The 14,988-nt window shown below is 57.4% G+C and overlaps 6 protein-coding genes across 6 annotated transcripts; 4 read left to right on the top strand and 2 right to left on the bottom strand.

Annotated features, from left to right (window-relative positions):
• Positions 1–1,821: 1,821 nt before the first annotated feature.
• Positions 1,822–2,942, top strand: PHSY_000050 (flavocytochrome b2 FMN-binding domain; the record flags this gene model as incomplete). Its single annotated transcript, XM_012330694.1, has 2 exons — positions 1,822–1,960; positions 2,731–2,942. The coding sequence occupies 2 exons, from the start codon at positions 1,822–1,824 to the stop codon at positions 2,940–2,942; spliced, it is 351 nt and encodes a 116-aa protein (XP_012186084.1).
• A 482-nt stretch (positions 2,943–3,424) lies between these two features.
• Positions 3,425–4,477, bottom strand: PHSY_000049 (NADH-cytochrome b5 reductase 3; the record flags this gene model as incomplete). Its single annotated transcript, XM_012330693.1, has 1 exon — positions 3,425–4,477. The coding sequence occupies one exon, from the start codon at positions 4,475–4,477 to the stop codon at positions 3,425–3,427; it is 1,053 nt and encodes a 350-aa protein (XP_012186083.1).
• A 541-nt stretch (positions 4,478–5,018) lies between these two features.
• Positions 5,019–7,322, top strand: PHSY_000048 (ATPase components of ABC transporters with duplicated ATPase domains; the record flags this gene model as incomplete). The annotated part of the gene is made up of 1 exon (XM_012330692.1): positions 5,019–7,322. The coding sequence occupies one exon, from the start codon at positions 5,019–5,021 to the stop codon at positions 7,320–7,322; it is 2,304 nt and encodes a 767-aa protein (XP_012186082.1).
• Positions 7,323–7,598: 276 nt separating this feature from the next.
• Positions 7,599–9,952, bottom strand: PHSY_000047 (hypothetical protein; the record flags this gene model as incomplete). Its single annotated transcript, XM_012330691.1, has 2 exons — positions 7,599–9,346; positions 9,850–9,952. 2 exons carry the CDS (start codon positions 9,950–9,952, stop codon positions 7,599–7,601), a joined length of 1,851 nt encoding a protein of 616 aa, XP_012186081.1.
• A 104-nt stretch (positions 9,953–10,056) lies between these two features.
• On the top strand, positions 10,057–11,724 carry PHSY_000046 (folylpolyglutamate synthase; the record flags this gene model as incomplete). Its single annotated transcript, XM_012330690.1, has 1 exon — positions 10,057–11,724. One exon carries the CDS (start codon positions 10,057–10,059, stop codon positions 11,722–11,724), a length of 1,668 nt encoding a protein of 555 aa, XP_012186080.1.
• A 1,100-nt stretch (positions 11,725–12,824) lies between these two features.
• Positions 12,825–14,897, top strand: PHSY_000045 (hypothetical protein; the record flags this gene model as incomplete). The annotated part of the gene is made up of 1 exon (XM_012330689.1): positions 12,825–14,897. The coding sequence occupies one exon, from the start codon at positions 12,825–12,827 to the stop codon at positions 14,895–14,897; it is 2,073 nt and encodes a 690-aa protein (XP_012186079.1).
• Positions 14,898–14,988: the final 91 nt, after the last annotated feature.

Genomic DNA, 14,988 nt, shown 5'->3' with positions numbered 1-14,988 from the left:
AGGGGTTGTGGTGTCGGCGGGTGTGGTGGGAGATGTGGGTTGGGCGACTGTTGATCCGCCACCTGCTCCAGTGGCCGGTGCGGTTGGCGTGGGAGCTGTGGGCTGAGTGACGGTTGATCCGCCACCTCCCGTCACAGGAGCAGTCGGCGTGGTCGGAGTAGCAGGCGCAGCAGGCGAAGCAGGCGACGTCACAGTCGGTGCATCCCACGGCCTCGGAATCAACGCCACCGGCAAAATCCACGTCGCACTCAGCACAATCCCATCACCCTTGTTGAAGCTCTTGATGGTATCCCAACTCCAACCGATAAACGTGCTGATGTAACCCGTGGTCGGAGCGATGGCCTTCAAGATGGTGATGACCGCGGCAAAGGAAGCGGGAAGACCGGCGGGGACGTTGTTGAGGATGTAGGTGAGACACTTGTTGATCAGGTTGGCGATCTTTTCGGCTTCGTCGACGTCGCCGTCCAGCGAGTCGAGGACGGGTTGAGGGAGGTAGAGGTTGTAGCCCCACCAGGTTGCGTGGATGGAGACTTTGGTGGAGGAGGGAACCCAGACACGCTTGGCACCGCCGTCGGTGGGTGTCGTGGGAGCAGCCGTGTCGCCATTAGGCGTGGAGGTGTGCTTCTTACCCCAAGGCATCCAGCTAGGCCATTTGAGTTCGAACGAAGTGGCGCTGAAGGCGGTGCTGTTGGGGTCCGTGTACGCGGAAAGCGAAAGGTAGTTGGGCGTGATCTTGCTACCACCAGCATTGCTCGAACCGAGCGTCGAAGAAGACTGCTTGTGACGAAGACCACCGGAAGCTTTGCCGACCAGGCTGTCGAACTTGTACTTGACACCTGCTCCGATATCGTCGAAGAGACTCTGTGCGTTTCCGTTGAAGAAGTTGTTCTTCTCCAGCACCTGCGTGGGGACGACGACGCTCTTGGCGAGTTCGACGTTGGTGCAGTCGATGTCGCAGGAGAGGGTGATGGCGTTCCAGAGACCATCGTCCTGAAGCCCACTGGTGCTGCTAGCGGTGGATTTGACCGAGAGTGTAGAGCCGTTCTGGCTGGCAGGCGCGCCTGGGATCCTACCCCATCCGGCACCGGCAGGCAATCCATCCAGGCTGGACCAGACCGTCCCCACCCCGGACCACTTTTCCTCCTCGGCCCTCCTCCTCACCACCGTCCCGGAAGGAGCAAAGCTCGCCGCCGCTCTGCTAGCGTTCTTCTTCGCCTCGAGTGCAGCCGACTGCGCCCTCAGCTTATCGCAGTTCATGATGCTCGCATCCGAAATAAAGTCGATCAGATCGGCATTCGACACGCGGCTGAAGAACGGCGGACCGGGCTTCAACATGGACGCGATCTTTTGAGCGACTTCGTCCGGCGTGAGCTGCTTCCCGGCGATGGAGAACGCTTCACCGGAAGCAGAAGAAGCACTGAAGGCACCAGCAGCAGAGGAGGCAGAGGCGGAGGAAGCGGGTCCTGCACCACGTGCCGGCACACCGGGGTATCCATGACCACCGGTGAAGATACGCGATTTGGGAGAGAGGAAGGCCGAGACATGCGGGTTTTCGGCTAGGCGGACGGTCTTCTTGTTGGGCGAGCCGTAGGGCGAGGCGTGAGGACTGCCCGTCTGCTGGGCGATGAAGGAGGGTTTCTTCGAGATGCCCGGCATGGTCGTCGCTTTCAGCGGTAGCCAGCTATGAGAAGTGTCGGGGTGTGGTTGGGGAAAGTTGTGGCTAAGAAGCAGCTAGGCAGAAGCGCTTCCGCACACTTTGAATCTGGTTCGGATGGTGATGCGTTGAGCGGTATGAAAGACGTCAAGTAAAGGATCAGGATGATGTTGAGTCTGTGGAAAACGAAAGATGTGAACTGTGCTCGCGATCAGATGTATGTGATGGAGCGGAAGGAAGATGGTGTTCCACTATGTGAGCATAGAGGAAGAGGAGCCTGGATCAGCGGAGCTTGGAAGGACGCAGGTCGGTGTATATATTGAGCACATCCATGCTCAAGCGGACAGAAGGGAGATCGACATTGAAATCACGTTGAACACAGCGTCAGCGCTGCGAGCAACGTCTACACAGCAGAACACGGATGAGCGCATGGCGGCAACACGGCTAGGCGAGACAGGGAGAAACTACCTGAGCTTAGTTCTGATCGACGTTGCATGACACTACGGACACGCCTGCAAGTGGGGCCTCGGAAGCGGCGATTTCGCCCGCAACAGAGCGTGGAGTAAGGTCCAAGGGAAGGGGGAAACTCTACACGCTTCGGACGCGGCTTGGCAGCACTATGAATCCATGCATCCACATGATTCCTCGGCAAGAGACGCTTAGCGCTGATTGACAGCAGGGTCCCTCTGAGCGAATGTTCCGAGACGCTGACCCCACTCTTACACTGCAAGCCTCGAAACACATTCAGCATTCCTCAGCCACGATGCACACAACCCCTCTTATGAACGGTCTCATGACAACAGACCAATGACAACGGGATGTGTGCGAGCATCGTACGAAGCGGATTCAAGATGGGCGTGGAAGGGCGCTCGGACAGTCAAGGGGAAGAAAGTGAGAATCCGGCCACCGGGTCTTGGCTTCCTTGGCAAGCGACCGTATGGACATAGACTCTACTCTCAGGACGACCGTGTGACGCTATCAAACTTGCTCGGAGCAGATCGTCCCAAGCCATGCGGAGGCGATCAGGGTAGAGAGGCAAATTATCTTGAACATGATTCTACACTGCATCCCGGCAGCCAAAGAAATTGAATCTCCGAAGCGATCATCGTGCTTTCATTGCCGTCCCCTCGTTAATTCGCCGTTCTCACACGACCGCTCCCGGCAAGACAGCGTGGTTCTCCCTGCTTTACTTCGCTGTCGTGATGGAGCCTATGTCCGCAATCGCATCGCCACATCGAAAGACCTCATGCACCCAACCAGACAGAGAAAGGGCTCGCAAATGTCATAGCGTTGCGTCTGATGCGAAGGGAAAGTTGTGCAAAATTGGACAGTTGAGTGTTGATTTCGCCTGTCTCGGCTGGATGCACGCGACCCCTGAAAAGCGCTGTTTCAGGGCGACAGTGCAACAGGCACGCGCGAATGTTTTGGCCCAAATTGGAAGGTCTCTACTGAGGTGAGACTCAGCCATGTGAGATTCGCTAATGGTCACAATCTCAACCGCTTCTTCGTCGTTGAGCTTAGTCATGCGACCCTTTACTACTGAATACGAACACGACGAAGCTCGATCAAGACTCTCTTCAAGCTCGCAGAGTGCGAATAGAGGCCGCGGAAGGTACATGAAGGCAGCTTTGCATCTCGTGGGTCCCACTAAGCTGAATCTATGGCTCGGCACATCAGTCAGTTGCGCCGCCAAAGAAGGCACGAACACGTAGAAGATGAATTGGGCTCTGAATTGCAGCAACGTACAATACACTGTACTCTTTGGAACGTCTAGAATTTGTACACCTGGTCAGCTTCGTAGCCCATCTTGGCGAGCAATCCCTTCAATTCGCCCTGACTTCCCTTGGGGCCCTTTCCACCGCTGATGGCCTCGACCTGGGGAGGTGGGCCGCACACAAAGATCTTGGCCTTGCTGGCCAGGTCGGGCTTGGGCAGGTGCTTCGAGATGAGATCCTCGGTGACGTAGCCCTCGAAACCGCTGAAGCCCTTGGGCACCTTGTCGAGGCCGTAGACGACGGTGAAGCGATCGTCGCTCTTTGCCAGCTCGTCAAACTTTTCGCGCAGCAAGATGTCCTGTTCGGTCTTGTTCGAGTAGATCAGCGTCACCTTGGTCTTGTCCGATGGGTTCGAGGCAATGTCCTGGATGACCTGGTACATGGGTGTGATGCCGGAACCGCCGGCGATCATGCCAATCGACTCGAACTCGTTGGCCTTGTATGGGAACTTGGCGATGGGTCCCTTGATGGCGAGTTTGTCACCAGGCTTCATGTCGTGCATGTGGGTGGTCATCTTGCCGCCAGGGTACTTCTTGATGAGGAAGTCCATGTGGCCGGCAGTCTCGGGAGAGGTGATGGGGGTGTAGGGACGGATGACGTCCTTGCCCTTGTCGTCCTTGACACCCTCGCCGACGGCCTTGACGACCACGGCCGACGCGACACCCATGCCTGGCTTCTTGCCATCGGGCAGCTCAAAGACAAGCGTGGCCGAGTCGTGGTTGTAGGGCTTGATCTCCTTCAAGGTGAATTCGACAAACTGATCCTTGTTGAGAGCACCGCCCTCGACAACTCCTTTGGCCTGGTCAGCGGCCTCCTTGCCCTTCTCCTGGATCTTGTTCGAGGCCTTCTTGGGGTCATCGAAGCCGCCGAGACTGTACCATGCGCCCAAACCGGCGACACCACCGAGAGCCAGGACGAGAGGAAGGTTGGAGCCGCCAGATGGCTTGCCAGCCTCGGTAGCGTACTGTCGGACGGCGGGCGCCTTGGATCGCAAGCTTGAGCGAGCCGCCTGGCCGAGCGAGGAGGAGAGGACGGGTCGGATGAACATGATGTGTATGATAGAATTGCTATCGAATCTCAAAGAGGTTTGGGGTGGAGGGATGAAGGAGAGGAGGAAGAAAGCGTCCCGGTATCAACACAATAGGAACGTGCTAGGCTAGGAACCCGGACTTACGCCGAGATGCTAGACTGCCACTGTCTGCATTTCCTACCTTGGCTTTGATCTTCGAGACAGCGATCTGGCTTTCCTAACAAAGCTTGCGTGCTCCCCTACCAAGTGGAGGAAAATCGTCTCACGGTGTCTGCGCAGAGGCGAAGCCAGATAAAAAAAAATTGCGAAATTCAACGTCATGACGCTTTTTCCTGACTTCTCTACCGGGTCCGTGCCTGTCGATCTTGGTCTTTTGACCGAAAGCTTAGTCAAAATTGGTGAGCAGAACAAGACTGAACCTAACACGTGAATCTATCGAGAGAAAAGCGGGAGAAGAAATGCTCAGCACGAAGCAAAGGGTCCTTCGTCAAGATGGCTCCATCGACGCTCGTCCTCTTCGTGCAGTCCACCATCCCCCGGCAACGGCGACTCAGCAACCATGGCCGCAGCAACGCTCATTCGTCAGGCTCTGCCTCAACTTGACGATCCCGTCGTCGACTACCTCGACGGCTACATCGACGACGCCGCCGATGATCCTACCGAAGATCTCTTCGAGAGCGTGGTGAGACCCATGCTCGAATCCGCTTGCATATCCGACCCATCCTCGTCAAAGCAGGTCCACGCTTTGCTGCCCAAGCTGCTCGAGCTCATCCAGTCCAAGCTGCCGGACGATGCCGATGCCGCCAACGCCAACGGCCTCACACGTCTCGACAAGGTCGTCGACATGCGCAACACCGAAATGTCGCGCACCTCCGGCTTTGATTCCGCCGGCGGTGTCGATATCGCCCTCGGCACCACAAAGCAGAACCGCTCCACCGTCGATGTCAAGAAGCTCGAGAAGCAGGAGGCAAAGACGCGCGCCAAGCTCGCCAAGCGTGCCCAGCGAGATCTGTACGAATCCAGCAAACTGGTGCAGCAGTCCAAACAGCAGGCCAGCTACGAGGAGCTCTTCCTCAAAGTCAACCCGATCGAAAGCATCGGCAACAAGGGCAAGAACAAAGACATTCATCTCCCCAACATCGACGTCAACTTTGGCAGCAACCGTATCCTCTCCAATGCCACTCTTACCATCAAGGCTGGACGCAGGGCCGGTGTCATCGGTCGCAATGGTGTTGGTAAATCCACTTTGCTGCGCAACATGGCGTTGCGAGAGGTTCCTATTCCCACGTCCATCTCCATCCTGTACGTCGAGCAGGAGATCACCGGTGACGATACCCCGGCCATCGAAAGCGTGCTCAAGGCCGACGTGTGGCGTGCAAAGCTCATGCAGGAAGAAGCCGAGATCAACGCAGAGCTTCAGAAGCTCGAAGACTCGGCTGCGGCTGCCGTCGCTGCTGCCAACGCCGCCGCTGCCGCGCAGGCCGACGGTACCGAAGGCGATGATGACGCCACCGCTGGTCTTTCGCGAGGTTCTGCGGTCGACATGCCCACACGACAGCGTGAGATCAAGCGAGAAGAGCTTTCGGCACGCCTCGGCGAGGTGCAAGCCAAGCTCGTCGACATGGAGGCCGAGACCGGTCCAGCACGAGCCGCGTCGCTCCTCAACGGTCTCGGTTTCAAGGCGGAAGATCAGCTGCGCGCAACAAAGACCTTCTCCGGTGGTTGGAGGATGCGTCTCGCCCTCGCACGTGCCCTTTTCTGCAAACCGGATCTGCTCATGCTCGACGAGCCGTCGAACCACTTGGACCTCAACGCGCTCGCCTGGCTCGAAGACTACTTCGTGAACGACTACCAAGGCACGCTTCTGGTCGTGTCGCACGACCGAGCCTTCCTCAATCGTGTCGCCACCGACATCATCCACATGCACAGCGAAAGGCTCGATTACTACAAGGGGAATTTCGACCAGTTCTACCAGACTCGCGAGGAACGACGTCGCAACCAGCAGCGCGAGTACGAGGCCGTCGAGCTGCAGCGTGCACAGCTGCAGGCATTCATCGACCGATGGAGGGTCAATGCCAACCGTGCCGCCCAGGCGCAGAGCAAGATCAAGCAGCTCGAGAAGTTGCCCCACATCGAGCCTCCGGAGGACGACGACGTGGTGCACTTCCGTCTGCCCGAGACCGAGAAGCTGCCGCTGCCGCTGCTGCAGATCAGCAATGTGACGTTCGGATATCGACCGGATCGGCTGTTGCTCAAGAGCGTCGACTTTGACATTACGCAGCAGTCGCGTGTCGCGGTGGTGGGACCCAACGGTGCGGGTAAGTCGACGCTGATGAAGCTGCTCATGGGCGAGATCACGCCTCTGCAGGGCGACCAGAAGCGAAACAGCCGATTGCGGGTCGGATTCTTCTCGCAGCACCACATCGATCAGCTCGACCTGAACGCCAACCCGGTCTCCTTCCTCGCCTCCAAGTACCCCGGCAAGACCGAGCAGGAGTACCGCTCGCACCTCGGCGCCTTCGGCATCAAGGGCATGACCGGCCTGCAGAAGATCGCCACGCTCTCGGGAGGTCAGAAGTCGCGCGTGGCGTTTGCGCACATCTCGATGATGCGTCCGCACGTGCTGCTGCTAGACGAGCCGACGAACCACCTGGATACCGAGGGTCTCGATGCCCTGTGCGAGGCGATCAAGAAGTTCAACGGCGGTGTGATCTGCATCTCGCACGACGAGACATTCATTCATAATTGCTTGGAGGAGCTGTGGGTCGTGGACGATGGGAGGGTGGAGAAGTTCGCAGGGGATGTGGCAGAGTATAAGAAGATCATCTTGTCCAAGAACAAGGATCGCGCGGCGAGGCCTTAGGTTGGGTCCACGGTGGGGGTCCTGGTGTTGATAGTGTACTTTGGTTGTAATCGTGCAACACATGTTGGCAACAGCTGTGTAGAGTCTGAACGTCTGACATTGAAAAACGCCTCGTTATGAGGAGTATGAACCCTCGCTCGAGCCAAACATGAACGGTGCAACCTCGCTTAGCTGCCACACACTTGCACATCTGCTCACACACAAACCCTCTCAACTCATCCAAGAAATGTCATTTGAACATCACCGCCCCTCCAGATGCCCCCACCGTCGCCGCCTTCAAAACGTCGCACTAGCATTGGCACAACTCGCCACACCGCCGAACAAATTCAAGGGCCAACTGGCAAAGTAAAACTCCCACCTCCCCATCTCCCTGCACGTCTGCGCCAGCCCCTCCAAATCGAACAGCTCGCCGATGGGCATTCCCCACATGGCCAAGAACGTTTCGTGCAGCATGCACTCTCCATCGCGTGTCGGTCTAGCCTCGAACGCTGGACTGTCACCGGCGACTGCGGAAAAGTGGTTGTTCCACATGAACTGCTTCATCTCTTCGCTCTGCTCCACTCCCGCAAATGGCATTCCACCTGCTGGGCTGGACCACTCGGCTCGTTCGGTCAGGCTGAGGGAGTAGTACCTCGCTGTGAAACCGGATCGAACGAGAAGAATGTCACCGCGTCGGAAGGTGACGTTCTGATGTTTGGCCGTGGCGATGAGATCAGCGACAGTGATCCTGAATCCACTGCGAGGATCGTAGCCTTTGCCTCCTCCATGTTGACTCCACTTGGACCACTCGTACCCCTCGCGCTCAACATGCTCCGTTCCATGATGCGACAGGTACTCGAACACATCCAACAACACCCCTCTCCCACAAATTCCATGCTGAGCCAGATGATGGATCCCCAAAGCATTCCTCTTCTTGGCGTCCTCCGAATTCCAACTCTGTGGATCACCGGGTTGAGGCGAGGCATCGTCGAACGAGTCCTGAATGCTAGCCCTCGACGCACCGCCATAGAAAACGTTGAGAGGCATGTGACCAAAGTGACGGAAACCATCCCACTGCGAACCGCTCTGCGTATTGAGTTCGAGCATCTCGTCGCTCACTGGTACCTTGGTGTCTTCTCGAACCAACAGATCCGGGTTCTTGGCTCTAGCACCGGCAATGTACGCATCACGAGGCTCGGTGTAGGGAGGACCACCTTTGCCGAACGGTTTGTGAGTCAGAGCTTTGCGACGGAAGAACGGCTCTGCAGGGAGATGAACTGGCCAGTTGAGCGAGACGGTGCGACCGGTTTTGATCTGTTCCTTGGCAGCGCGAAGCACGACCGACTCGGTGAGCAGGTTGATGGTGCCCAGTTGATCACCACGACCCCAGACGTCCCATGCACAGCCTGGCCAACCGCCCTCGGACGGAAGCTGATGGTAGTCTGGCAGAGGCGCTGTAGCCCACTTCTCGGATGAGCTGTGTTTCGAATCCGCCGCGCTGTTCGACGTCGACTGGCGCGAAGACGTCAACGCACCCAACAATCCCGGAGCCTGCTTTGCCGACGACGTCGCCAGTCCCAACTGAGAAGCGATCGCAGCCAGCCTTCGACGTGCGTGCAGCGGCGACTCGTACTCGGCCAGCCTCCTCCGCGCGTGCAACGGCGACTCGTACTCGTACCACGCTTTACCGTTGTTCGAGCCGGAAGACACGTTCTTTGTGGTGAGTGCCATGGCTTGGAGCAATCCGGCAGTCTGGGTGGCAGCAGCATGACGTGTGGATTCGACCGTCTTGACCACCTGCTGCCCTGCTTCAGCCGCAGCTTCGGTGCTCTTCTGAGCAGCCTGGGAGGAAGCTTGGGCTGCTAGGCCGCCGAAGCGGCTGGCGATGGAGGCTATGCGTTGACGATTCGACTCCTCATCTGCGTCTTGCTGCGAGCGGTGGTCGTCGCTGGCTTGAGAGTTCTTGGGAGCTTTACTGTCGGAGTCGACCATTTTGAGGGGAGGTCGGTCGAGCCTGTGTAGCGCTTTCAATCGAGTGACGGGTGCTGTGAAGGAAAGGAATAGAGGTGAAATGGAGACCGTGTCAGAGGCTCATATGAGCAGCAGGAGAGGATGATGAGGATGCGTCAGGCAGTTGTCACTCATGCAGCCTGAGTCGACCATCGGCTACTGTAAACGGTAACCGCTAGTTACAGTGTCACCAAGCTAAGTTTAGTGGACGGGCCAACTGAAGCGCAACGAGATCGTTTTCAGCTGCGGGAGTGAGAGAGTGAGGGCGCTGCAGGGTTGCCGCCTTGCATGCTCAGCCTCAGTTGAGGCTTGGGGCCCCGCTCTTAGCGGAATTGAGGCCAGGTGTTACGTCGACACAGGGAGCGAGCTCAAGGAAAACAAATTATATCGTCCACTAACAACGATAAGGTTTGCGCAGGGTCCATTTTTGAGAAGAATTGATACCCTGTCCTCGCATCTTTCAAGTTTCTTCGCATCGGATAGCCAGTCGCACTCTTGCGTCTTTACCACTACCACCTCAGTGCTCTTACCGACTCACAGCTTGACGGTATAGCCTCACGGCACAGCAAGGTACATGAAGCGTTGCGGCACTTGGTCTCTTGCATCACCTCGTACTTGCCTCTCCCCTTTGCGCGCAGCATCGAGGCTCGCGGTTCCCAGTCCTGGCCTTGCTCGGCAGCGGTATCCGGCTGCTGTCATCCGATCTTCCCCGCTGCTTGGCACTCATCACATAAAATCTGCATTCATGTCGACATCGACTGGAGACGGGAGCAGCAGCCGCGCTGGTGCTGCCCGCACCTACGATGACGCCATCGATGCGCTCAACTCGTTGCAGAGCAATGCTGCCACCATCGAGGCGCTTCGCAAATCAGGCGGTCGACTGCTCGACTTCGCCATCCCCGAGATGGTCGAGTACCTTGAACGCATCGGGTACAGCACATCGGATCTCAACCGGCTAAACGCCATCCACATCACCGGCACGAAAGGCAAAGGCAGCACTTCTGCATTCGTCGATTCATTGCTACGCCAGCTCACACCCGTCGACGCGTCCACGCAACCCAAAGTCGGGCTGTACACATCACCGCACATGACGAGCGTTCGCGAGCGTATTCGCATCAACGGTCAGCCCGTCCCCCACGAGCTCTTCACAAAATACTTTTGGCAGGTGTGGGATCGACTGGAGCAGAACCCGACACGCAAGTTCGACCTGACACCGCTGCGACCTGTCTACTTTCGCTTCCTGACTCTGCTCGCGTTCCACATCTTTCTGTCCGAAGGTGTTCAGCCGGTGATCCTCGAGGTGGGCATCGGTGGGAAGTACGACTCGACCAACATCGTGCCCAAGTGCGTGGTCGCAGGTATCACACAGCTCGGGTTGGATCATACGGCCATCCTCGGAAACACGGTCGAGGAGATCGCCGTGCAGAAAGCAGGTATCTTCAAACCACAGGCGCCGGCGGTGTGCTGGGCACAACAGCCAGGAAAGGCGCTGGATGAGGTCAAGAGGATAGCTGACGAGGTGCAAGTGAGCGATCTCAAGATCGTGGATGTGCATCCCGCTCTTGTGTCTGATGCTGCTGCGCTAGGGACGTCGGATCCGAACACGGTCAGCCTCGGCCTACCAGGGTTCCACCAGCGGACGAATGCGAGTGTGGCGCTGGAGCTAGTCAACGCATACCTGGACTCGCAAGCAGGTCGTTCGATGTTCAAGGAGCCATCGCATCGTGCTTTTGACCTGGCAGTATGGCAAAAGAGAGGTTTGGAAGAGGCGAGGTGGCCGGGTCGCTGCCAAACCGTGCCGACCTCACGCCAAGGTATGGGGTTGACGTGGTACTTGGACGGAGCACACACCACCGACTCGCTCGGCGTATGCCTCGGCTGGTTCACAGCGATCCAACAGCGTCAAACTCAGTCAAAGCAGAACAAGCGCATCTTTGTGTTCAACTGCACCAACGGACGCAGCGCTCACGAGCTGCTCTCTTCCGTGCTCGATGCGGTGGAAACGAGTCTTGCCGGAGAAGGATCCGGTCCGACCAAAGACGAAAGCTCGCGATATCGACTGGCAAAGGACTACTTCGACCAAGTCATCTTCACCACCAACATCACGTTCGAAGGAGGAGGGTGGTCGTCGGAACTCACGTCCAAGTTGCTCGACGACAAGGATCTTGTAAACCTGACGGTGCAGAACCAGCTGGCAGAGACGTGGAAGGAGTTGGTGCCCGAGTCCAGAACAGACGTGCGCATCACTCCGAGCATCCAGGCTATGCACGATCACGTGCTCGAGGTTGCGCAGAAGGAAGGTGGGGTCGACTGTCTGGTGTCTGGATCGCTTCATCTGGTGGGAGGCGTCATGGCACACTTGCAGCACAGCGGGTGTTTGGATGACTCGCTCATGTCGACTGTACGCCCTTGAAGCGATGATTGGAAACAGCACGGCAGTGTATCTCTCACCTAGGAGAGCGTCGGAAGCAAAATGCATGTCAACGTTATGTGACAGCGAGACAAGACTCAGAGAGAGAGACATGCGAGGGGCTCCCTGCAGATCGTTCTTGACAAGGGTCCTCTTGGTGTGCCTGTCCCTAGTCGATCCGAAACCCAACCTGAAAATATATACAAATAAAAGGTAAAATAAAATCTCAATTAGAAGTTGGAAGGTGATTTTCCAGAGCGCTGTGCTGTCCTGTGCTGAGCTGTTGACAAGAGATCTGTGCTGCACGTCATGGTGATGTCCTTTGTCATTTGACCCAACCGCTTCTCACTCAGCTAAAGCATGTCAGCGGAGAGCATGTTGCCGTAGGAGATCCGAGCGGGACCAAGTTGTTGGGTGACAAGCGTGAACAAACAATCAAGTGCCGAGACGCATTGGTCGCTGGCTGCCGATCAAGTGGGCCCCTGAGTCGCCGCCAAAAGCGCCCCTTTTTCTACTATCACACATTGCACAGCGCGATCCGAGTGTCAGCGTGCGTGTGTGCGTGAGTGTGTGTGCCTTTGCTGAATTTCCATACTCCGCCTTTCCGACGCTCACTCTCTCTTTCTCTCATACGAGCATCCCTTCATCTTCATCTTGGCTCGCCTCCCCCTTTTCTTCTTTCCACCTTACAACGCTCGCATCAGAGTGCGGATCCCTGATCTTCTTCAACACTTTCGTAACGACTTGCTACGTACTTCTATTCTATTCACGATCGGACCACTATTCATCGAGCGTACCGCTATCGAGGTCGCCTGTTTCTTTGCTTAAAATATCGACCCTCTGCCGGCCACTTTCCCTTTTGCCCTCGATCTCGCTCAACCTCGTCCTTTCTCGTCGGCACTTCACCTTTGTCCCATAGGCTCTATTCAAGCTCGTCCCAAGCGCCGGTTCCATTGATTTCGCATCGGCTTCAACCTTTTTCGTTCGTCCCGGAAGCTGTCAAAACCGCTTTCGACTATTGATGGCACTTCATCCTGCATAATCACCTCTTCACGACCTTCACGACGCACTCTCCAGCTCTGATTCCGCCTGCACTCAAGATCATGATGTCGACCGATTCTGTTCACCACGCCTTCCGAGGCCTCAATCTCTCGGACCCTCAGCAGGATCCTAGAAAGCAGCAGCAGCAGTCCTATACCTCTCCATCACGCCACAGTGGTTCCGCATCGCTTCGTTCGCCCACCATCCTCACCACAGACCTGCCTGGCCAGCCAGGCTACAACAGCTCCAGCGTCGGCGCCTCTCATCCCGCCAACTCTCACTCCTCCGGCTCCGTTGGCCAAAGCGCTGCTGCCCGCTTCGAACGCTTCTTCCCCTCTTCCCCCAACCCCAGCTCCAATCCTTCTTCCGCCGGTCAGACTTTCACCAGCTCCATCGGCTCCGCTGCCGGCCTCGCTGCTAACGGCGCCTTTGGTAGCTTTGGTCACGGCGGCGCTATGGGCAGCATGGGCAGCTCCGGCATTGGCTCCGGCCACTTCGGCTCAAGCAGCAACGGCGTACGCAAGACGTCCAGCCGTGCTGCCATCCCAGCTCAGTGGAGTGCACAGGATCCTTCCTCGCTCGCTCATCCAACGGGAGCTTCGCCGCCCAAAGGTATGGGCTCGCTCCCCTCTTATCAGGATCCAACAATGCAATCCGGCTTTCTCGCCGCCGACGACGATGTCATCCCGACCGCCATCGTCGTCAAAAATATCCCTTTCAGCGTCAAGAGGGAGCAGCTCCTCCAGATCATCGAAGATCTCGGCATCCCCATGCCTTACGCATTTAATTATCACATGGATCAGGGCGTCTTCCGCGGCCTCGCATTCGCCAACTTTCGTAGCTCCGAGGAGGCAGACGCCGTCGTGGCTGCTCTCAATGGATTCGACGTCAGCGGGCGCAAGCTTCGCGTCGAGTACAAAAAGGTGCTTCAGGCAGGCGAGAAGGAAAGGATCGAAAAAGAGAAAGCTATCAAGCGGATGCAGAGCATGCAGCTCGAGAAGGAGCGTCGTCGACAGAACGACGAATACGCCAACAACGCTTACCTCATGCCCGGCTACAATGCTAGCAATGGGGATGCGAACCTGGCCGATCCCGCCTCCGCTTTTCAGCATGGCGGCTACGACGCAGGAGTTCTCGCTCCACTAACCGCCGATTCGCTCAGAAAGGTGCCTTCGTCTCAACGTCTGGCAGCCGCCGTCGAGCGACCCACTGGTCCCTCGTCCTCGACAAGCAATCCTGGTGCAGGTGCTACTAGCCACGCCGGCGCTGCCAGCGCAGGAGGCAAGAAAGAGGAGCTCGATCTCAACGATGCCGCTACGCTCGAGATCTACTCTCGTGTTCTCCTCTTCAAAGATGATCGCATGCGTGACGAGCTTTCCTTCTCGCGCAGTCTGACGCCGCTCGAGCGTCGAACAGTGCACCTTGTGGCTCAGAGGCTCGGTCTCTTCCACTACTCGATGGGCGAGGGCGAAGAGCGATACGTCATTGTCACAAAGAACGACGTTCAGGGTCAAGCCCGCCCGCTACGAAGCCAGGCGTCCACCATTGGGCGCGCGCAACGCTCCACGGGCATCGACGCTGCTGCCACGGGCGGCTTCTTGGGTCCCGGCAGTGCCGCCACCACCGGTAGGGCAGGTCTCCGTCTCAAAAAGTCGGCCCCTGACATGAAGCGTGACCGCGATGGCTCGACCGGCTACAGTTCCGGCAACGGCTACCTTCACTCGAACAACGGGATCGGTAGCAACCTCGCCGCGCGCAAGTCGAACTCGAACCTGCGCGATGGCTACTCGTCTACGATGGGACGTAGAACACAGCCCAATGCGGGAGGAGCGGCAGGCCTCCAGAACCTCTTCGCATCGCCGTTGGACGCACCGCCGCTTCCGTCGCACGAGTCGGGCGGCAATGCAGCCTCCTCGGCTTCGAACCTGCTGCGTCAGCCTCGTGGACCACCGGCGCCCGGCTCAGCGTCGGATCAACGCAACTTCGCCGTCCGCTCGCGCATCCCCACCACAAGCACCGGTAGCAGCTCCACCATGTCTCCCCCACCTCACGCTGGTTTCCAATTGCACGTCAACGGAAGTCCGTCTAGGTATCAGTCGGAACAGGCGACTACGCAGGATGAGTTGGAGTTTTAGGGTTTTTCATTAGCATGATATCGCAATTGCAACAAGGTTTTTTTGATAAGAGATGGTGGGATGTTGTGGATGTGAATTTTGAGTGTTTGCA

The sequence above is a fragment of the Pseudozyma hubeiensis genome (assembly GCF_000403515.1).
Source record: "Pseudozyma hubeiensis SY62 DNA, scaffold: PHS1, whole genome shotgun sequence".
NCBI classification, from domain to species: Eukaryota; Fungi; Basidiomycota; class Ustilaginomycetes; order Ustilaginales; family Ustilaginaceae; genus Pseudozyma; species Pseudozyma hubeiensis.
Note: the sequence above shows the minus strand (reverse complement) of the source record. Positions and strands in the feature narration are given on the sequence as shown.